Source organism: Ziziphus jujuba, chromosome 8 (genome assembly GCF_031755915.1).
Source record: "Ziziphus jujuba cultivar Dongzao chromosome 8, ASM3175591v1".
NCBI lineage: Eukaryota > Viridiplantae > Streptophyta > Magnoliopsida > Rosales > Rhamnaceae > Ziziphus > Ziziphus jujuba.
This window is the reverse complement of record NC_083386.1, coordinates 21824808-21848759: the sequence shown is the minus strand read 5'-3', so window position 1 is coordinate 21848759 and position 23952 is coordinate 21824808. Positions and strand designations below refer to the sequence as shown.

Sequence of the window (23952 nt, the reverse complement as noted above, 5' to 3'; positions counted from 1 at the left end):
AATGATAATTTAACAGTATATGTTTTTTATTCTTCCACTCCAATATTTTAAACCCATAACACTTCAATTATAAATATAAATGACTTATCAATTGAATCAATCTAAAACTAGTATATATTTATATTTTTTTTATTCAAATATACATAAATTATGTATAATTGCCACGTGCATGTTCCCGATTGCAATGATATATGTATAACCAACTAATTAACCACGCTTAGGGAAACCCTAATTGTATATTACTTCATTAACTCAACCCATACATAAAAACTAAATTTCCAGGATGATCTTGTTAATTTGGCCCGAAAAGAACACGCACCAAATGCCAACTAGCAAGATTATCTGTATACTCTCTGATTGCTGTGTCTGGCCAATGTATCACGAGACGTACGTTATATTTATATACAATTATATAATTTAGCTATATAGAGTTATAGAGAGAGAAAGAGAGGGAGGAGAGAGAAAGAGAGAGTTATGATGTATTACACACTGTTGATATATATATATATATATGGACACATATATAAGCAAAGTTTTGGATGTGCTCCTTATTGCTTCCAACATTGTCTCCATTGTACAGCGACAAATCACGTACCCACCCTATTCACATGTGCACACAGTAATCATTACAACAAAACAATACTCTCCATACACATACCCTGCTCCAACCCCTGTCTCTTGCCTTCCATAAAGTTAATTGTAGCACTTCCTATACACCCTTCACATTCTTTTCTCTGATTAATTAATTTTCAGCTTTATTATTATTATTATTATTTTATTTCTTTCAGCTGCTGAGAAAATATAACTTGATCATATATCCTCTGCCCTCCATGTATATTTCTTTCCCTTCCAATGCCATGCATGCATTTATCAGGGTCTTATTGGAGAGATTCGAGGTTTGCCCTGCCCGAAATTCTCATATATATATATATGTGTGTGTGTGTGTGTGTGTGTGTGTGTGTCTTCATATCTCCATGAGGATATTTTTACATGATTTGTTACGTTATTCTAAGATTAATACTAATTTGTTGTAGAACTTTGACATAATTTTTTTTTCCCAGTATATAGACAATAGTTGTCTAATCAGAGATTTGCTTACTTATTACTTTAATAAGTAATGAATGATTATATGCTAAATGTTAATGATTGTTATGTTGTATTTAGATTTTAGATTTGAATTATCTAATAATTAAGTTTTTGATGTATGTAAGTATATATCTACTTTAACTAAATCAATGTTTCGCTAATAAAAGACTTAATTTTTATATTTATATTGAACTTAGTCTTTAAAATTTACAAGAATCTTAACTATAGAAAAAGAATATCTTATTAAAGCATTAACAATCATAACTATAGATAGGCAAGCTGAATTCAATTGAGTGATACATTTGCATCTAATAAAAAAAAAATAAAAATAAAAACTTGCTAAACAAAATCATGTGTATTAACCCATTACCCACGAATTTAGTGAAGCATCAAATTAAATGTACTCTTGCAATTGTTCTTCATATATATATATATATATATATATAATATTCTGTATGATGAAAAGAAAGTAAAATATTTCAATACTGCTAAAATTTAGAGTTCAGAAATTGAATAATTGAGTATTTAAAAGAGTAAAAGAATTTAGGAGAGACATTGTTTTGGAAAGTTATATTGACAACAAAACAAAATAAAAGATTTAAGGATTTAAACAAAACAAAATATATATTGTTGGATTGAACTAACAAAAGAGGTTAGATTATTTGTTAAAAAGCTTTATTCAAAAGTTTTGTATCATATATATATATATAATCATATTCACATTGGGTTAATTTGAAAATCTTCTTTTACCATCACTAAAATACTTTTAATATTTAAAAATACATCAATGCATCTCCAATGGTTCTGTCTATTGTCAAATTTTTTTATACCACATTAGAAAAATAAATAACAACATAAAAGAATACTATTTGTCATCATCATTAGTGAAAGATCATTAATGAAATTTACTTGTCAAATGACAATTTAAAAAGTTACAATTAAAAAATTATTTTAAGAATTTTAGTATAAAAAATAATAAAATTAAATGCTCAATTGAAATTTACCACATAAGCTCGTGTTCGTTACCAGTGACGACAAATAGTAAAACTAAAAAAAACATTTTCAATGGGTCTGTTTAAACATCATGTTATGCTTTATCAAATATTGCGAAGTTTTGTTAAAAAATCAATTTTCAAAAAGAAAAAAAATTAATAAAATATATGTAATTAATTAATAACCACAAATAATCTTCTGCACATTATTGTTGGAAAAATAATTTTAAAATTGATTGTATATTTATGTTATTTAAATTTAAACGATGTTAATTTCTATACTACATAAGTAGTAATTCATATCCAACATTAAAGATGCTCTTAAAAATATATATATGCAGTGAATTACTAATGAAACTCTATATTGATAAGATTAACATTGATTTCCATTGATATTTATAACTAAACCCTATAAGTTTAATGCTCAATTAATTTCCATAGATCAATCACTTTTTATATATTTAGTGACTCTTTAATTTGTTACTGAAGATCATGAATTCTAAATCTATGTGTTTTGCCTATAATATATATATATATATATATATATATATATACTCAAGTAAAATTCATCTTTATTAAACTAAGGTTTACCTTTATACCCATTGGATTGTCATTTTAAAATATGATCTATCTCCCTAATAAAATCCAATAGCCAATATGGATGAAAAAGTGGATTTTACTTGAGATAACTATATGTATATATACACACACAAATATATATATATATATATATATATATACATACATGCACATAGATTCACACAACTTTAAAATTTAAAAGAAGCTAGAAATAACCCAAAACAAAACTAAGCAAGCTGAATCGACTAGAATTAGCAAATATATCCTGAAAAGAATTCCAGACCTATGGGGGGGACTATAATGAATATAAAAGACTTTTCAAATACACAAATATGGACTTTCGATCGTTAATTAGATAGCCGTCTATTGAGAGTTTGTGTTAATTACAAAATTTAAGTAGATATATTAATTATGTTTTTACACAAATATCATTGGCATGTGATGAGATTTTATATATTTATATATATATGTGTGTGTGTGTGTGTGTGTATTTTTCCTTCTGTGGGGTGTAAAATATGGGTTTGCTTTATCTTCATGACAAAATATCCACAACTTGTAAAATGCTGAAATGGAATGATTCAAAATTTGACAATATACTGAACTCCAGCAATTTGTCAAATGAGCAGCAGTGGATGTTTATGCATATGATAATGCTGCAAAAAAAATAAGGAAAAATCCAAATTATAGAACAGATAAGCAATTTGTCTTGACGCATCTAGAATCCAGTTACAGTGTCTTTCATCAACTTGGAAACAATGATACTAATTTGTATTTGCCTCATTTCCATCTAACTCTTCTCAAACTTTTCTTCAATAACAAATATAATTGATTCAGCAATCTTCAAGAAATTAATTGAGAGAAAGAAGATCAATAATAGCCCAAAGTTTTGTACATACACATTATTCCATAATTGAAATTTTAGAAAAATAGGAGGGAAATAATGAGGCTTGCAATGTTATATCAATAACAATGGTCGATCCATCTATTTTATTGTTAATGTCAATTTACAAAATTTTTCTCTTATTCCATAAATCGTGGATAAATTATATGTAATCCAACATCAGATTACATATCAAATTATGTACAATCTAAGGTTTTCCAAATAAAATTCATTTGGGATTCCCAAACAAGAGAATAACAACCAAATTATATGTATAAATATATAAAGTTATAAGCTCTTCTCTAAACTTAAACAAATGCTCTTTCTCTCAGAGATAGTAAAGTCATTGTTTTATCCTGCAATGGTCATTATAAATTTGAATCTCTTCGCTACACAAAATAAATAAATAAATAAATTAGAAATCAGTCCGTCATGCAAATGCCTTGTTAGTTTGCAAAAAGTTGGAGATTGATTGAGAAGATTCTTGTATGAATAAGATTGTTTTTATTCACATGTTTAATGATGAAAGAATTCAAATGGAAGAATGATTTTGGTATAAACCAGACTAGCTACCTACCTATGATAATTATTAATAATAATAACAATAATAAAGACTCAATAACATCGTAATTGGGCATATATATAAAAAAATATAATCATCATCTTTCAACTATTGATTTATTTAATTTATAATAAGTCCATCAGCAAGTGCATTGCCGACCTGCACGCGTTTTTGTGTCTATTTATACATAATGCTTGTGTGTTGTGTATATTTATATATAAAATCATGTGACAAACTAAAATCAAAGCAAAAAACAAAATAATAAGAAGAAAGGAATTGAACCATACAATAGGGGTCCAATATTGCGAATCATGAAATTGAAAACCCCTTACTGAATACAGAAATGTTTCTCGTGACATTCCATCTTCCATAAGAAAATAAAATAAATAATAATATTAAAAAAAAAAAAGAGAAAGAAATTTGAAACCGATCTGAATGAAGTGACAAGCCAAGCCACAATATATACATTTCCTAGACGCATCATTTTGCTTTTGATTGAAAACTGCACTAAATCGAAATTTATACACATCCAGCCACTAATTTCAAAAGCCTTTTTTTTTTTTCAGTTATTTATTTATTTTAATGTATGTTTTAAACTAGTTACCGTGCATGATTTTGAATACAATCAATATATATATATATATATATGCAAAAATGCTGTATTTCACTTTCGTGTTTGTTCGTTATCACATATATATATATATATATATATATATATATATATATAAGTTATCCTTTTGTTTACTAGCTTGCATTGTATGATTCTTGTGACTTTGCAAGCAAAAAGTCACGTGAGTTGCTCTTCGGGAAAGGTACATTCACATGCAAATGTGATAATGGAAACAAAACTCAATAAAAGTATAAAGTTGAGTGATAAGTGCCCCTCTCGTTCATGTAGAGAGATAAAAGAAAAGAGCATTCTACTTGGCAATTCAAGAATCTCCGAGGATAATATGAAAAAGCAGTGCTACCAACGCAAACTCTATTTATCAATTTATGGGGCAAATGATATTTTGCTATATTTCATTAATAGAAAATTTAATATAAATTGCACATGGATAAATAAGCTTATATACAATAAATAAGTGAAATCAAATACAAACTACTATGTTATTTACGACATTAACTATAGTAAGCAGGTTGACATTTGTAGTATCATTGAACATAAATACAACAATCAATGCTAAAATTTTGGTTCACCCTCCATATATAAATATGTATAAGTTGGAAATTGATTTTTTCAAACCAAGCTCACGTTACGTTGACATACTTTACCGACCTTTGAATTTGCTAAATATTAATAGTTTCTTGGATACATATAGAGTTCATTTTAACTTAATAAGTTTTAAATATTTCATTGAATTCATGTTAAATCACAATGCATTTTTACAGTCAAGCAACCGAAAAAAAAAAAAAGCTAAAATTATTAGATTAATTTGATTTGAACTCAACTCTAATTTTCGTTTTATTTGTTGTTGTTTAGTAAGTTATTTTACATATGGAACTAACATATATAGGAATATCTAAATATTTTACCTCTTAATTGTCCTAAAACCATGGCTAAAGTTGGATATATTTTCCATATCGCATGATATTTTTTTTGAATAACCATATGGCATAACAAGAATAAAAGAAAATAATTCTACAGTCAGGACTGTCCGGATAGAATTGCATGCAAACCCACAAAAAATAGACGCTACATAAGAAAAAAAATATCAGCTTTTCTCTCAGGATAAAAACAGACGCTACACAAGAAACAAAACATCGGTTTTTCTAAAAAACATCGATTTTGCGTCTGCTTTGCTCCTAATCCATACGTAACTCTATCCGGACGGTTTTGATTATAGAATCGCCCTATATATATATATATATATATATTAATCTCAAGATCAATTGCAAAGAAGTCGCTTTCAATCCCAAAACCCTCTCTCTCTCTCTCTCTCTCTCTCTCTCTCTCTCCCTCCCTCCCTCCCTCCCTCCCTCTCTCTCTCTCTCTCACTCTCTCTCTCTTTACCCTCTCATAATAAGAAATAGAATAAGTCACTTTCAAAAGGTCGTCATTCTAAGAATTCTAGCTTACATCTAATGCCTACAAACTGCATCCTGTAAGCTTGTTCCGTGTTAAGACAGGTTTCCCCTGCAAACAAAATAGCCTTGGACTTCAGACAGCTATACCACTTTGTCTTTTATTTCCACAAAAAAAAAAAAATAATAATAATAATAATAATTTAAAAAAAAAAAAAAAAAAAGGTTCTCCTACGGAGTACTATTCTTCAAAATGACATCACCATCTCTGTTGCTTTCCTCTTTACATATGCACATCCATACTATATATATATATATATATATACTTGAACAAAAATGTTCTTAAAACAAGAGCCAATTTCAATAATAATCTACTATTGCTTATTTTACCAAATAAACATACATTTTTATGTATGGTTTTTTCCACACATCATAAGCTAAAACACCTAAAATGAAACTGTTAAATGTTACACCCTCTTTTTTTTTTCTTTCAAATAATTTAGACTTAAACATGGCATTGCGTCACAATCAATGGTGTGGTTATAACATTATAAAAAGTATGAAAGTAGTCACACTTCTTATAATATGCATATACATGTTCATATTATAATGTCATACATCTGAAGCTTAGATTCATGACGACCCATCTCTGACGTTTAAGAAAATGAAATTTGTTGCTATCTAGGTGGAGATCATCTATAAAAAAGCAATAAAACAAATCCATTTCACAAAAAATAAAGAGAAGAGGGAAAAAAAAAAAAAAACAAAATTAAAAAAAATAAATAAAATAAACCTAGCAATATCATGCGAGGAATTAGTTAACAAAGGAAGAAAATGTTGGAGTTGGAGTTGAGCAATCAATTCCTCCAATCCTGACAACGTAATTTGCAAGACTCAGGTCACGGGGTCGGTTGTAATCACATAATATAATATAATTTCATTGCAACGAGCAGGTAAAAAAAAAAAAAAAAAAAAAAAAAAAAAGAAGAAGCAAAAATTATATGGAGCACAAAACAAAGACACCCATTCCCTTGTCCCTTCTTCTTCACATGTAAGGAAACCAGCAAAAATCCGTCACAGCGGAAACAACCATAAACCACACAATGGCACAAGAGAGATACCTCGCTCAGCCCATATCCATAAGACATCTCAGAAGGTGTTTTCAACAGTCGTCTTCTTGTAGGTATTTGGATAGTATATGAAAGGCAGAGATCGTTGCGTTCATGCTTGATTTCTTGCGACTGGTTGCAACTTCTTAAGCCCCACTAGGAGAGATTTGAGCTTCTGGAATGGAAGAGGAAGAATCTATTAGAATTTTGAAAATGACTACTTGGTTTGCAAACAAAATACAATAAAAAGCTTGATTTCATGCAAGTTAATTTGCCAGGTTGTATCTGGATTTGATATAATATATTTCTCTACCAATGTGGCTTCAACTAATAATCAAATGTTACTTGAACACAGCACTGATATTTTTCTTCCTTATTTTTAATTAGATAGCAACAGGCTTCACAACCCTATACAGAGAAACATTTCTAGAATGTAAAATTAGTTGCAATTAACTCATAATAGAGCAACTTCACGTTCAACATGCAATATACATTAATTTTAGTCAGGAGTGTTGTTCAGATTTCAGATGGGTTCCACAACCACAATTGTAGAAGATGCAATCAATGTAAAAATGCAAGTCTTTGGTAGAAAAATATTTGGTAATATACTGGGCTAAGTCACATGCAAAACAAATATATCTATAATAGCTAACCAAAAAAAATCCATATGTAATAATTGACTCAGGATGTTAGCCAACCCTACCATGTCAGTTCAGCTTAGTATTTTGACAGTTTGTCCTGCTGCATTGTTGGAGCAATTCCGCCTTGAACTCTCTTTTGTAGTGTTGAGGAACGTTTATTCCTTCTAATCAATTTGAATTCCATTGACCTGGTAGAGCAAATTCCTCCAACTATCAACTCCCTCAATTACATTTTTGTTCCAAATATTAAATGGAATTGGCCAGATAAGTCATTTTGAAATCACTTAGTCCTTCATATGATTTTATTTTTCTGACATCAGTCCTTGATACCAATTAAGTCATTTGTCCAATGATCTCATGTTATTGAGAAGTCTGACCACCATGTACCATTGCACAATGATATACCACTTGACGTCCAAGACAAACAAACATAGCCCAGACAAATTTTTTCTCAATAATCTGTACTGTTCATAAACTCTTTAAGTACTATGTCAAAGCCAGTGTCAAGGGTGCTCACAAGGATTCCTATGCCTGTTGTATTTAGTTTTACTAGCCATCTCCAAATAGTCATACTAAAAATATTTCATCATATGTTGATTGGAGAGACTGTTTTTTAACCTTGATCATATCAGATGTATTAGTTAAGCGAATAAAATACATACACACTGCCCATCGTAAATTTTCTCCCCAATTCACATCTTACAATACATGCATGAGATCTGGTGTACAATCAATTGATTTGATCTTCTCACTCAACTCTTCTACATTTGCATATATATGATCTTTCTGAAGATGTATTTGATCTCCAGCGTAAAATTTGTGGACTCTACCTTCCACACAGATCCAACTATACCCTGCTTCCTTTTTCACACCTTGGTCTTTCATCATATGTCTCAAACTAAGCCCATTGTCATAACTTCCTGTCCTGATGTATGTATCAGATAGAAGGACATAGGCAGCTGAGTATTCTGGGTTAATGGAAAGGATCTTCTGAGCAGCAATCTCCCCCAACTCAACATTGCCATGGACCCTACACGCTCCCAATAGGGCCTGCCAGACCATTTCATTGGGCTCAACTGGCATTTTTTCTATGAACTCCATGGCATCATGAAGGTGGCCCACACGGCCCAAGAGATCCACGACACAAGCATAATGTTCCATCTCAGGCACCAGACCATAACATTCCTCCATTTGCTTAAAGTAATACAGGCCTTCCTCGACCATACCTTTGTGGCTGCAAGCAAACAGGATACACAACAAGGTAACAGTATTGACCATCATACCCAGTTGTTCCATTCTCCTAAAGAGTTGAAGAGCATCCTCCACAAGACCATGTTGTGCACAACCTGATATTATCGCAGTCCATGAAACAGTATCAGGATTAGTAATACTCTCAAAAACCATCTTCGCCTCACTTATACTACCACATTTGGCATACATGTCAATCAAAGCACTTTCTGTACACTTATCAGTGTCCAAGCCAACCTTACATATAAGACCATGGACTTGCTGGCCGTACTCAAGTAAACAAAGGCTAGCACATGCATCAAGCACGGTAGAAAATGTAAAATGATTGGGTGTAAATCCAGCTTCCCTCATCTTCGAGAAGATGACTAGCGCTTCCTCGCATTCAGAACATTGAGAGTAAGCTATCACCAAGGTTGTCCAAGAAACTATATCTCTCTCTTCCATCCTATCAAAAACCTTCCTAGCATCTTCAAGCAACCCACATTTAGCATATGAATCTGCTATTGCATTCCAAACACTAGTCTTAAATCCTGAGCCAGACTTTAAAACAATCCCATGAACTTCCTTAACAAAAAGCATACATTTTAAAGCAGCTATGGCATTGAACACACTACAGTAAGTGTAAAGATCTGGTTGGACATCGTTTTTATACATCCTTAGAAAGAGTTCCAAAGCTTCTTTGCTAAACCCACACTGTGAATAACCTGAAATCATTGCATTCCATGGTGTGTTGACTCCACAGCTAGTAAAACTCAAGTCAAAGACAGACCTTGCATCTGATAAAGACCCGCATTTTGAATACATATCTATGAGAGCAGTTCCCACATGAACATTAGAGTGCATGTCAAATTCTGATGCATAACAGTGAACAGTTTTACCCTTATTAACATCACCTAAGTTCCCAACAGCTTTCGATACGCTAATAATTGTGGACACATTTGGTCTGATGCCATCATCCTTCATTTTGAGAAAAAGATCAAATGCTTCGTTGTGGAGGCCATTTGAGGTAAACCCTGAGATCATTGCATTCCAGGATACTTGATTGTGTTCTTTAATGGTGCTGAACACCTTAAATGAATCATCAATCATCCCCAACTTTGCATACATGTTCAGAAGAGATATACCAACAAAGGTATGAGACGCAACGCCACATGTAACAATCTGGGCATGAACTATTTTACCAAGTTCAACACAATCTAACCCAATACATGTCTGGAGGATAGAAGAGTATGCAAATTTGTCCGGCAAGATTCCAAGGTTCACCATATCGCAAAAGAACTTGAACCCATCATGAAAAAAGCCATTCTCTGTTGCTCCAGCAATCATGACAGTCCAAGAGAATATGTTTCTTTGCGACATTTTATCAAATACTCGACGAGCTGCGATAAAGTCCGAACATTTTGAATACGTGTGGGCTACATGATTTAACAAGACCAACAAGTCTGTCTCTTCCAAATATTCGGACTTCAACACAAGCCCATGAGCAGCTTTTAGTTTTTCAAGAAACCTTTTGTCTGCACAATCACGCACAAGATGAATGAATGGTTGTTTATGGGACAGCTGTTGAGTTCCATCGGATTCAATTAAATTCGGGAATTTCCTTTGGAATGCTCCATCAGATTTCTGAGCAATTGTAAGTGAGCGAGTAAGAGTTGAATTTTTAATCTGCAAATACAAAAGATGCTATACTTACATATATGGTTAAACGTAAACATGTAAGAAAGCAAACAGAATTGGAAAGCCAAAAAGCCCAAAAGAAGCATAACTGTATAAGAGAGAAAAATATAGCTACCTTGAAGTTGGAAGATGGAGTGGAAAATTGAAAAGAATGAGCAGGTTGAGGAACAACCAGTTTAACGGAGAAAGTCATGGTCTTCGTCGGTAAACCGCCAGCATAATTCCGAACAGTTGCCGGGCCTGAATATATCAGGAAAGGTGGACACTCACTTCATAGAGGCATTTTATCATACATGTGATGCGGGGTTGGAAAGGAATGCAACACACCAACAACATTCCATATCCGCTCGCAGTAAAAATATGGCGCCGATTCCTCTCTGGTTATTCAGAGATTTTTTCGTATACTTTTAGCTCCTTCCGACTTTTTTTTTTTTCTTTTGGGTGAAATACCTTCTTCGTCTTTTGACATACAAGAGTGCTTGGGCTTCTATATAGAGCGAAAATATCTTTACCGTATGGTAACAGTACCAGATTTTCGCCGCCACGCTAAAATGCAAATGAGCTTCTTTTTATTTATCTTGTTTTTTGGGCCAAAATCTTTTTTTTTTTTTCATTACTATTTAATAAGATGAAAGCAAATTATAATCGATTAATTTTTATTATTACAATTATAGTCAATTAAATTATTATTATTATTTTACTTGTAGGTTTGATCTAGTAGTAAAAAGTATTTGATCAAAAAAGTACAAACCTCAATAAACAAAAATAAATAAAAAAATAAAATAAAAAATCCCTCTGCCCCCCTTGTTCTAATAAAACAAAAATTACTTATATCATTTTAACGTTTCACCAAAATAATTTGGAGATCTTCTTCTTATTATTATTCTAAAAGCTTAATTACTATTATTTTACTTTTTGGTTGATTTCATTCTACAAAATGTAAAGGAGAGGACATATTGTTGGCAAATCTTAAATCCTTACATACACATTAAAAAAAAATAAAAAAAAATTGCAAATAGAACATTGCACTCTATTGACTTTGTATTTTTTTTTCCTAAGAATTTGACTTTATAATAATAATATCATAACTGTTTTATTTTTTTTTGGATGATATTTAATTAATTTAAAGGGTAGCTATATTTTACCCTCTATGAATTTTAAAAAAATGAAAAAAAAAAAAGCTATTCCATTTTGATCTCTAATCTATAAAACTCCTTATGCTGTCTTATAAATCATTATTTTTCTATCAACATTTTAATAATCATGTATACTATTTAAAAGTAAAATAAAATAGAACAAAAATAATTTGTAAGTAGAGTTACATAATTTATATATGTTTAATTTTATCAAATTCATCTATCAAAATTAATGATTTGATTTAATTTAACAAACTAAACAATTTGGAGGACAATATGAGAAATTTTGTAATATAGAACGAAACTGCAAAATGTAAATTATGTAATATTTTTTAGGGATCTAAAATGTTGTTATTCTTTAATGGTATCAAAATTTTAAAAGATACCATATATGTTTTAAACATATAAAAACAGCGTCGTATCGGGTAAATTAGCAGGGGCGTTAGGGTTTTCAATTTTATAGTCCCCGCTAGCATAGTTTGGCTCTCTTTTGGTTCGCAAACGAGAACGAGGAAGGCAAGAGAGAGAACAGAGTAAAGCAAACAGAGACAGAGAGGGAGAGAGAGAGAGATGGGAAAAAAGGCAAAGAGCTCGAGGAAGGGAAAGAAAGCATGGAGGGCCAACATAAGCACCGAAGACATCGAGGACTTCTACGAGAAGTCCACCAAAGACGCTCACACTGGTGGCTCCCTCTCTTCCGCTCCCAACGAATCCCTCTACTTCGTCGACAAGTCCGAAGGTTTCTTTTTCTTCTCTTTCTTTGTCACTTTGTATCTCAGTTTCTGGGACTTTGTTTTCTCAATTTCCCTTTTTTCGGGAGCTGAGCTGTTTGTTTGGGAACTGAGAAAATTGGGTTTTGTTGAGAGATAAAATTATTCCGTGTATGATAAGCCGATGCTCTGGAGGTTAATGAAGGAAGCATGGTAATGTACACGGATATTGAATTAATGGGTCATCATGTCTGCTCCCTCTGATGCCACCTTGGCCTTTGATTTGGGGGCCTGGTTCCGACCCACATTATTCTATTATAATTAGTAGGTATTAGTAAGTATTAAAAACTTTAGTTTTGGGGTCTTTTTGGTTTTCATATTGTAAAATTTTATTTCTCTATTTTGTTTTGTTAAAGTTAACATTCAGATTTTTAGCTTCAATGCGTCATTTATGAAAATGACAACTATCCACATTAATATGTAGAAAAACTTAAATCTGTAGCATTTCGTTAAAATCAGGTATAAAATTCTAACTGGTCTTCTTGGGTTTTCTCAGATTAACAAAACACGCTCAATTTTTTTACTAAGAATTGTTACTAATTGGAGTAAGAGGAGCCATCAGTTGGAAATAAAACTTGTGTGAATACTTATGTTGTGTATTTCTCATTGCTAATGATATTTCTAGCTGCTGCTTCTACTTCTTTTTATTTTATTGAAAATTTTCTATTTTGTTCAATCAGATCTTTCAGTGAAGCGCAAGATTGAAAAACATAGAGAGAAAGTGCTCCACTGTGACAGCTTATTACATAAGAACCCTTTTGTTCGTCCTGTGACATCCTCTATTCCAAAGAAGTTCAAGAAACGACATAAAAAGGTTCTCCAAGCAAAAGATGCAACTGATGACGGTCCCAAGGTCAGGAATTTAAATATTATGATATAGAAATGATCATGACTATTTTTCTAGCTATTCTCGATTCATATTTGTATTTAAATATTTATTTTTACATCTCTCAGGAACCTGTCAAAACTACAGACATGGTTGACGTATGGGATGATAAAGGTGTGTTCCATGTTAGTGTTTTTATTAATATTGATTCCGGTTTGTTGTCACAGGATGAAATACATAATATTTTTAGTATTTTGAAACTCTTGCAGGTGTTGACAATGGGAAGATCAAAAAGGTAAAATTCCTGGAGCTCATAATTTAAGATCAAAAAGACGATATTACTCTTGTATGTTTGATTCTGGTCTCCTTTTTTTTTTTTTTTTTTCCCCCTTCTTCTGTTGCAATTTTATAAACGATGTATAATATACTGTCTGACACACCCACCTGGAGCAATGCACTGTTGAATCGTTAAGGTTTTTAATGTATTACAGAGTTTTAATTGTTTGTTAGTAGAACTTACTTAACTTGTTTTATTGGTCTGTTTTGCAGATATCGAAGCCTTCAATTATTCCTGCAGTAGAAGTTGATCCTCCAGGATGTTCATTCAATCCCTCATCTGAAAGTCATCAGGTATTCTCTTGATATGCAATTCCTTTTTATTTTTCACGTGGGACCTCTGTTCATGAGGTATAAAATCATTTGACATTTTTTGCTTCTTCCTTTTTTCTTCTCCCCCCTCTCCTTTTGGTGCAATGTAGGATGTATTAGCCTGTGCTGTTGCAGAAGAGATGCAAAAAGTCTACAAAAACGAGTTGGGACCTGAACCAGTCCCATTAACAGTTCCAGGAGAAGTTATTGATGAAGAAGATGTGAGTCTCATTTGTTCCTTCCACAATTAAGCACTAAGAGTTCCCTTATTGCATGCAGGGCGGTGCTTCTGCTTCATTTCTGCCTTTTTTGGTGATCATAGAAAGATCTATTTAGATGTAAAAGACTAGAAGTATATGTATGCTAGCTATACGGTCCATAAATTTTTCTATTTTACATAATTTTGAATTACGAATCTCAAGCAGGTTTTTTAATAACCATCTATTTTTGCAGATGTGTTTTATTGAGGCAGAGGATGGAAGTGATGATAATATGGATTCAGATAATTTCGGTGATAATGAGGATGATGCAGCTGAGAAAAGGTCAGCTCCATTTTGTTTAGATACAATTTGCACCTCCATTTGATTTTATAGTTGGATGTCACATTTTTATTAGTCAATTCAATCTGATGCTGTTGTGTTCATTCTGATGTCGTTATTTTGAAGCCTTTTACCATAAAAATATGGTTGTGTTGGACATCTTGGTACATTTCTATGTGCTTATTGTCATTCTTTACCTATCATGTTGAATGTCCGAGTCTTGTTTTTTGTCATCTAATTTCTATGTTAGCAATACTATCATAGTTTTTTGTGTTCATATTGTTTGAGTAACCCATTTTGCAGGCCACTTAAAATGAAGAAGTTGACCCGAGTTGAGTTAAATAGGAGAGCAAGACGCAAAGAACAGCTTAGAAAGGAATTGGAAACTAAAAAGTTGGAAGACCTTTCTAGAAAAATTGACAGGTAGTACTACCTATTTTCTTTCACAAGTAATTAGTTCAGTGAAAAGTATATTTTAACTATCCTTTTGGTCCTTCTGGTCACAGCCTGCCAGATATTCTTCAAGAAATAGCCAAAGAAGATGAAGAGAAGCAAAAAAGGCATCTAAGGAGGATTGTAGCTAAACAAGAGAAGCTAAAGTCGCATCCGCCACGCTTGGGAAAGCACAAGTATGCATCGTATACTGTTTAAATTTTCAATATGCTTCATTAACAAATGGGCTTATATAGTATGCATCGTATAGTGTTTAAATTTTCAATATGCTTCATTAACAAATGGGCTTATATGATATAAGCAACTATTAAATGCCTCCATTTTAAATTAGTGGACGACCTATATTAATTTGTTATCGTATAGTTTGAATGGAAGCAACTGTATAAAAGTAATAGTTTGTTGGATTTGTTTGCTTCATTTTATGTGCTAAAATTGTCTGTGCAACATAAATATATATTAATTTATTGCAGATTTGAGCCTGCCCCAATGCAAGTCTTGTTATCTGAAGAAATAACTGGATCCCTCCGCCAGATTAAGGTATATTTTGATTTCATGCTTTCTGAACTGTACATGTAATAATTGAACTGTCATTTGTTTATAATGTCTAGATTCAAACTAAGGAACATTATGATTCTTTATTTGCATGAAGGGTTGTTGCACCCTTACAAAGGATCGCTTTAAGAGTCTAGAGAAAAGAGGAATAATACCCCCGTCAGCCAAAAAGTCCAGAAGGTTAGTAGAATGTTCCCTCCGTTGGTTATGCCTTAATTTTCTCCTATGAAGGCTTGGATCTTCAAAATTTTAAACAAACAGCTTTTTTTTATTATGAAACTCATGCTATTCTTTGCTGCATTCAAATGGGTTTTCTTCAAAGTTAGTTTCTTTTTTTCTTATTGTATTCAGAATTGTCCGAAACGCTTATCTTGCACTCAACCATATTTGCTATCTCACTTAGAAAAAAGTTGGATTGATGCCTGTTTTTCCATGGCACTTTTTTTTCTTTTTTTTTTTTGTTGTTGGTGTTCTTGTTCTTGTCCACTTGGATTTTGATTTTTGATCATGGCTCGTTGATATGTTCTTGTTCAGGAAATAGAATGATCTTTCTTAGAAGTTAGAAGATACAGCACTTGTTAGAATATTGGTTGAGAATCACTGGCTTCGCACGATGATGCTGAGGTGCGGGAACAAAGTTTTGTTTGGAAGACGAACGAAGATCAATATACTAATGCAAAAGATTTTGTCTATTTTTCCTTCTGTTCTTCTCCATATTCCCCGGGTTGCAACCATTGGAGGCGGTGATAAGTTCATATACGTTGGGCCAAAGTTAATTTCGTTTCAGTATTGTTTGAGTAGTGGCTTTGATTTTTATTTTTATTTTTATTATAATTATTATTATTTTTTGTATGATGGGATTATCTCTCATGTAGGTAGTTATTTGGAGTCCCAGTTAACCTTTTATGCTTTTTCCGAATGATTTTTGATTAATATATAGTTTTTAAGATTTAATCAGTTCGACAGCTGAACCTAAACATGCAATGATCTTAATCTCTGAATTTCCAACACAAATACAATGTTCAATTTTCTTGTAGTCCCTTATATAAAAAAAAATATATATATATATATATATATACAGTCCATCTATGATGCGAACGATTTTCAGATTACAGTATTGGTGACGATTTTTTAAGAAATTATTGTTAATACTATAAAAAATCATCACTAATCACTAATATTATGGTTTTCATGCAGACCGTATGTACTATAGAATTTCTGTATATATATATATATATATATTTTGGATGCTTTAGGCATTTAGCATTGTAAATTTTTTATTTTTATATTTTTAAACATTACTGGGGTAAATGGGGATTTGAATTCATAATTATTGTACTAGAGGAAGTTATTTGGTCATGTTAACGTGACATTAATTTTTGTGGTGAAAAATTTTAATGTCCATTTACTACTGTACTTGATAACTAAAAAATATAAAGGAAAGGACCTTGGGAAAGTAGACCATATATATTATATATGGTCTACTTAATAAAGAATGATTAGCTATTAAGCATAGGCTCGCGTAGGAGCTCAGTGGTTAGAGCACCACAGCCCCAGCCAGTGGACGCTGGGTCGAGTCTTGGGGGGGTTCGGGGATGCCAGGGGGCATAGCCCAAAAAAAAGAAACAAAAGATTAGATATTAAGCAAAAATCAAAAAAAAAAAAAATCATAATATTTTATTGTTTTGAGAACGAAGGAGAAATGACTGCGTTGAGAATTTTGAAAATTGATTTTATTTCTAATACATTTCCTAATTTTGTTTATTCAGAAAATAAAAAGAAAACGGAGCCTTTGAAGCAATTATCAAAAATCAATAACTAAAATATATATATATATATATATATATATATATATCTATATAGATTGTTTTGATGAAGAAAATAAATGGGGGAATTTATTGTTTAGTCGCTATAACAATGATAGTAGACAGAATTTCGGAGTATAGAAGCCCAGTAAACTACAAAGAGGCCGAGACGCAAAGATTTTGGCCCAAGAAGATCCGAGACGAAATACTCAGTCTCCACCATCGCCGGGAAGCTTCGGAGGGTTGTTTCCGACACACACAGCACCATGCGCAACAAGTTAGCATCCCAGCTCACTACTGTAAGCTCCCACATACCCATTCATGATCCACCTGCAATTTTCCCCCAGTTTCCTCCACCTGGTACTTTTCCATTCATTTTTATATTCTGGGTAATCTTTCTCTTTTTTTTTTGTTTTTTTGTTTTTTTTTTTTTTTTTGGGTGGTCTTTGCGGCAGTATTATTACACAAGAAGAAATTTCTCATCCTCTAATCTACGGAATTTGCACTCGCGCAATTTCTCATCCTTCAATGGAAAAGGTTACCCACTCTTCTCCCTTCAATCTCTCTTTCTCACTTATATATATATATATATATATGTGTGTGTGTGTGTGTGTGTGTGTGTGTCTATGTAGTATTTTGTATATGTAATATTTTTATGAACTGAGGATGAAGTTTTGAAGGGAAAGCTTTGAATTTTTGGAACTTTAATGTCAGTTGCAGATGAGGTTGCTCTTGAGCAAGATGCTGAAAGAAAGATAGGATGGCTGTTGAAACTGTTTTTTGCTGGGACTGCCACGTTTGTTGGTTACCAGTTCTTTCCCTACTTGGGTCTGTGCATATGCTTTTCTCTTCTTTGATCTTGTCCTCAATTGCTTAACTTTTTGCTAAAACATTCTTGCCAAATTTACCTTCTTTTTTTTTTTTTCAGGAGATAATTTGATGCAACAGTCCGTTTCCCTTTTGCAAGTCAAGGATCCATTGTTTAAGAGAATGGGAGCTTCTAGATTAGCCCGTTTTGCAATAGATGGTAATGTTTCTCTCTGTGATTCTCTGATTTTAGAAATGCATGTGATTTTGAAATCAGAAAATCTGGGTATGCTTTGGTGTTTGTTTTTGCATGGCCATGTTAACCCACGAATTTCTTTTTGAAACAAGATTCATTGGTTATTTAACGGAGGAGAAAATATTAGTTGGTTAGGCCGTACAAAGTAATGACCCGAACTTAAACCTATAACTTAAGAATGAGAGTTTTGCATTTGTTCTTTTGGGACATTAGCCTCATATATTGATTAGGTGTGAACTATGAAGGCTTTTATAGGGGCTAGAAGCTGATTCTAATATCTTTTGATAAATGCTTGCGCCTAGTTGCAGTGCTATACGTTATTGTTTCTTTAATTTTCAATTGTATTGCACATAAACAGACTGATGTTTAAGTTTTATGATGCTTTCTTTTTTTACATTAACTTTTTGCTATTTTTTCAATCTTTAGATGAGAGAAGAATGAAAATTGTGGAGATGGGTGGAGCTCGAGAGCTCTTAAATATGTTAGAAGCTGCCAAAGACGACCGCACACGGAAGGAAGCTTTGAAGGCTCTTTCTGCGCTTTCACAGTCAGGTCAGGCTTTAGTTATCATTCATTCCTAAATACTTATCTTTGTAGACTCTGTTTCTTCAAGTACAAGCATTTCTGTTTGTTTTAGAATTATATTAAATATATAATTCAGTTGTGCTGGGTTAAATTCTTAGTTTCCGTTTTGAGTACACTGGATGCTTACTGGACCAAACACATTTCTGCCACCATAACATCACTGTGACTGGAATGATTTCAAAATTTTATTCCTATTAATAGTACTGATTCCTGAATGAGAAAAAGTAAATATGAGATTCCAGTGAATCATACATAACCAATGGTGCATATGTTGTATTGCTCCAACTTTCACATTTTTCATACAAATTAACTATTGCTGAGAGAAACATAAGAACTCTCCTATTTCTCAGAAAAGGAAAGAAATTATGAAGGCTCATGCATATATGGCCGTGATAGATGTGGCTATTTTTATCATTCATAACTTCCATTACAGTTTACCTTTGAATGACTTCTTGCCTGTTTTTCTGTAGAATTGAACTTGATGCTATAAGAACAACTGTCGGTTTAATTTTGTCGCTTTTCGTTTTCAAAATATTAGAGGAAGCTGTTGGAGCTTTAAATCATGCTGGAGCAATCTCAATTATTAGGTCCACTCCAGATTCCTCTGAGGATGCAGATGTTGAGAAATACAAGTCAAACTTGATGAAGAGATTCAAAGATTTGAGATACGTGTCATGATGAGATGTAGTTGGCTTACCGATCTTCAATTGTAGGCTACAAACACCCTGGTTTATAAGAAAGACAATGTTTGCACGAAAAGGGAACTATACCAACAACTTGTTTTTCTAAATTTGTTGTTATGGTTTATGTGGTGAGTCATAACACGGTACATTTCCTTGTCTTAAGAAATAAGTTGATTTCTCTACAATTGAACAGATCTTTCAGAAAGCGTGTAGTCAGCCTTTTATTTATTTATTTATTTTGAATAGAGGAGATTTTCATCTTGTTTTAATGGAAGTCAAATATAAATTAACTGAACACCTGAATATAATATTGTACTTTCATTAAACTATAGAAAGAAAATGGATTGCTGAAGAAAGTATTAGGCATGTTTTTAATTATTGTATTCCTGAAAGGGTATAACTTATTGTACTTAAATTTTTTCATTTAATAAATAAATAGATTTCATATCTAAATTGGTATAAAGGAACAGGCTCAAGATTGATCCCCTCCTCACATTCAAACATCATAATATTATGATGATAAGTTTCCTGTTTGACCTTAATTGCAAATTCAGAATATATGAAAAAATAAAATCAAATAAATATTTTCTTCTTTGACCTTGTTTCCGCGTTCTTGCCAATCTGCTAATTTTCCAGGAAAATGGGCAACTGTCAAACTGATAAGAAAAGCCTGCAGGGCTAGCTCTTTCTATTTAAGGCGTGCATGGTGGGGATGTAGTAGTTATTGCAATAGTTCATATTTCAAATTTGCAGATAAAATAAACTCCTGATTAATCTTTCTTGGAGGTGTTTTAATGGAGGCTCCAGAGCTTGCGTATGGGGTCCCAATTGTCAGCATTGTGAGGGATGATTTCTGTGTCCCTTACCCTGTGGAGTTTGTTGTGAAGAAGAAGAATCATGGACTTTTCCATGTAAAATATCAAGTGCTAGATGTTAATGGAAAGCTTTACCTCCAGGTTGATGGTTTTCAAAGAAACATGCAAAAAAAGAGAATCATGAGTGATGCTGCTGGTTTTCCTTTGCTTACCATGTCTGAGAAAGTTCTCACACCGAATCATCAATGGATGGTTCATCGAGGACAAAGCTCGGAGAGAAATGAGCTCCTTTTCAGCGTGCAAAGATCATACACTTTCCAAATGAGATCACGACTTAATGTCTTCCTGCCAACCAATATCAATGAAGACGTCTCCAATTTCCAGATTGTTGAATGTCACTCTTCTCAATTTTATAGGATTTACAAAGGCGAAACCGTCATTGCTGAGGTAAGTGTATAAACTATTCTTGATCCGACTAGTTTGTGATGTGGAAATCTTTAGCAGTTATCAAATTAACACCTTTTCCATTATAGACCTAGTATCTACAACGAATGTGATTAGAGACTTGAATAAAATATCACCATGTTGACCTAATAAAAGACTGGTTGCATATTTATACATGTCAAATTTTTTTTAAGTTTTCTTGTGAAGGAAGTAACCCATTTAATTAATGTGACTGTACAGGTAAACTACAACTTCACATGGGGAAGCTTTTGTAAAGGGAAAGAAAACTTCAGGGTCAAAATTCATCCAGGAGTGGATTATGCATTTGTTATGGCACTGATTGTAATCCTAAACGAGAATATTATTGTGTGTATTTAACTATATAGCTTGCAAAAAACTAGCCATTATACTTGTTTTTACCTTTAAGTAATACAATCTGTTTTTGAACAATATATGTAAGATACTTTTCTGGGATTGGTCAACACTGATAGAGCATCAATACACAGTTTATATCCCTAGATAGGGACAACAAAAATAACCTGCCTCAAATATTGAAGCTATTGGATTTCATAAAAGAAACAAAGTTATACAAAACACAATTAAACAGAAAACATGGAAGACTGAACAGAAAATAGTAAAGTGCTTAAGACATCAATTAGTCAAACTTTTTTTTTTTTTTTAATGAAGAGAGGAGATTAATTTCCTTGCATTGAACTAAAGAGAGATAGTGGGATTGCTGAAGCGTTTTAGGCATATCCCTAATTTTATTGGATTACCTATAATTTGTTTAATTAATAAATAAATAGCTTTTATATTTGAATTCATATACCAGTGCTTAGTCGTGCACTATACAGAGTAGGATACGATTTGAAACAAAGAGATTTTGTTTTTTTTTTATTTCACATTCATTCAATTATTACAAATGTTAATGATAATACGTTTCTTGTGGTATCCTAATATTTGAAAAATATTTAATAATAATTATTTATTCTTTAATGTTCTTTTTGTGTTCTTGTCAAATGTCAATATAAACAAGGCCTGCAGCTCTTGCTCTTTTCTATTGTAAGTTGTTCAAACTTGGTGGAGCTGTAAATTTTTTTTTAGTCTTTTTAGAATTTAAAGGTATGATCTTTATCATTTTGCAAAATAATTTTTTATTTTACAAATTGAAAAATGATGAAAAATGCGATTCACAGCTATTTTTGAAAAAAGTTCAAAACATTCTTTGATATAGGTAAATTTTGAAAACATCTTTTGACGTTTTACATGTACTTCAATAACTTTAAACAAAGATACTAAAGAAAAGAGATAATATTTATTATTTTAAATTAAAAATACTTTTTTATATAGATATATACTATATTTAGCATATCATATATAAATATAGATAATATTTATCATTTTCACTAACAAATAATTTTTTCCATACAGATATATATCATACTTAGCATTTACATAATATGATGCTACCATTTGCATTAGTAAAAAAAAAAATTTAAATATATTATCAGACATATTTTAAAATTTTAAAAATACAAAATCTAATTTACTATTTTTATTTTACAAAATTGATTTATAAAAGTTGTTGTACAAAATAATAGCGAACGGGTCCTAATATTTTCAGATTTGTTGCTTTTGTTTTAAATTATATTTCATATTTGTTTTAAGATTTGTTTTTACTTGAGGACTTTATTTTTTGTTTTAAGATTTGGTTTTATTTTAGAACTGGATTTTTTTTATTTTATGCCTATAGATAGAACTCTATGTATTCAGATTTTACATTTCATTTAGTGTACTTAGATTTTATCTTTTATCAAATATAATATTTTCTATTTTCTTCAAAGTTTAACAAGCTTTAGAATTTTATTTTAATTTTTTAAAACTTGAACACAACTGTTTTCAAAAGTGGTAGCAAAGCATATTTTCATCAAAACTTCAAAATTGCAGATAAAGATAAGACTAATTAATCTCTTCCTCAAATCATTTACTGATGTGTTTTTTTTTTTTTTTTAGCTTATCTGGCTAGAATACTTGGCTTATCTTTGTTATAAAGATTACTTAGTAATCTTTTGTTGTAATCCAATTGTACCTATATAAATGAAATAAAACTTCATTTACTTCAAAGAAGTTTATAGCATATACTTTCAGTTTAAAATCTCTTATCATTTAATGGAGGCTCCCAGGGTGGCAAATGGGATTCCAATGGTCAAAGTTGTAAAGGAAGAATTCTGTGTCCCTCACCTTGTGGAGTTGATTGTGAAGAAGATAGACAGTATAACTTCACGCATGAAATATCAAATTTCAGACGTTAATGGAAAGGTACAGTTTGAGGTTGATGATTTTCAACAAACATACAGGCTGAAGCGGCGTGGGAAATCCATGCATGATGCTGCCGGTTTTGGTTTACCTGTGCTTATCTTGTTCGAGGATAAGAAACACCGCCACCGATGGACGGTTCATCGAGGAGGAAGCTCACTGGGAAATGATCCCCTCTTCAGCGCACAAAGATCTTACACTACCGAAATGAGACCAAGAGTTGAAGTCTTCCTCCCAACCAGTGCAACTGAAGGTATCTGCGACTTCCAGATTGTTGAATATTACTCCTCTAAATTTTATAAAGTTTACAAAGACCATACTGTCATTGCTGAGGTACTTTGCTTTCCCTGTTTTCATTGACCTTGTAACTACACAATGTCAATTTCTTTTTTTGAAGCTTTCATATGAAGGAAGTGACCCTTTTAATTATTGTGACTGTACAGGTAAACTACAGCTCAGAATTCACAGGTTGTTGCAAACTTGATGAAACCGTATTCCAATCCGATTGGTTACCATAA

At 31.9% G+C, this 23952-nt stretch overlaps 5 protein-coding genes and 1 non-coding gene across 10 annotated transcripts; 5 read left to right on the top strand and 1 right to left on the bottom strand.

Moving 5' to 3' along the window:
* Positions 1-8515: 8515 nt before the first annotated feature.
* LOC107413981 (pentatricopeptide repeat-containing protein At2g33680) lies at positions 8516-11354 on the bottom strand. Its single transcript, XM_025072092.3, has 2 exons — positions 10915-11354; positions 8516-10787 (listed from the first exon to the last, which is right to left on the bottom strand). The coding sequence occupies exons 1-2, from the start codon at positions 10990-10992 to the stop codon at positions 8574-8576; spliced, it is 2292 nt and encodes a 763-aa protein (XP_024927860.1). The 5' UTR covers positions 10993-11354; the 3' UTR covers positions 8516-8573.
* Positions 11355-12385: 1031 nt separating this feature from the next.
* Positions 12386-16700, top strand: LOC125420058 (ribosome biogenesis protein NOP53). The gene is made up of 12 exons (XM_048471062.2): positions 12386-12674; positions 13386-13558; positions 13660-13705; positions 13801-13826; positions 14081-14161; positions 14290-14400; positions 14633-14721; positions 15022-15141; positions 15225-15347; positions 15642-15708; positions 15821-15903; positions 16258-16700. The coding sequence occupies exons 1-12, from the start codon at positions 12506-12508 to the stop codon at positions 16262-16264; spliced, it is 1095 nt and encodes a 364-aa protein (XP_048327019.2). The 5' UTR covers positions 12386-12505; the 3' UTR covers positions 16265-16700.
* Positions 12843-12955, top strand: LOC112491142 (small nucleolar RNA snoR100). Its single transcript, XR_007238694.1, has one exon. It is a non-coding gene; the product is annotated as a small nucleolar RNA snoR100 (small nucleolar RNA).
* Positions 16701-17616: 916 nt separating the features above from the next.
* On the top strand, positions 17617-20128 carry LOC107413971 (uncharacterized). Of its 5 annotated transcripts, none has more exons than XM_048466611.2 (6): positions 17618-17827; positions 17984-18065; positions 18243-18356; positions 18457-18555; positions 19018-19143; positions 19647-19786. In XM_048466611.2, exons 1-6 carry the CDS (start codon positions 17795-17797, stop codon positions 19664-19666), a joined length of 474 nt encoding a protein of 157 aa, XP_048322568.2. In that variant the 5' UTR covers positions 17618-17794; the 3' UTR covers positions 19667-19786. The 5 variants fall into 5 exon arrangements, with proteins under 5 accessions (XP_060675281.1, XP_048322568.2, XP_060675280.1 ...); XM_048466610.2 differs by having other exon boundaries at positions 17625-17827; positions 18249-18356; positions 19715-20128; XM_048466609.2 differs by having other exon boundaries at positions 17625-17827; positions 19715-20128.
* Positions 20129-20310: 182 nt separating this feature from the next.
* Positions 20311-21570, top strand: LOC107413952 (protein LURP-one-related 14). Its single transcript, XM_048469542.2, has 2 exons — positions 20311-21121; positions 21359-21570. The coding sequence occupies exons 1-2, from the start codon at positions 20654-20656 to the stop codon at positions 21494-21496; spliced, it is 606 nt and encodes a 201-aa protein (XP_048325499.1). The 5' UTR covers positions 20311-20653; the 3' UTR covers positions 21497-21570.
* A 1717-nt stretch (positions 21571-23287) lies between these two features.
* On the top strand, positions 23288-23952 carry LOC125421572 (protein LURP-one-related 14-like). The gene is made up of 2 exons (XM_060819849.1): positions 23288-23767; positions 23878-23952. Exons 1-2 carry the CDS (start codon positions 23288-23290, stop codon positions 23950-23952), a joined length of 555 nt encoding a protein of 184 aa, XP_060675832.1.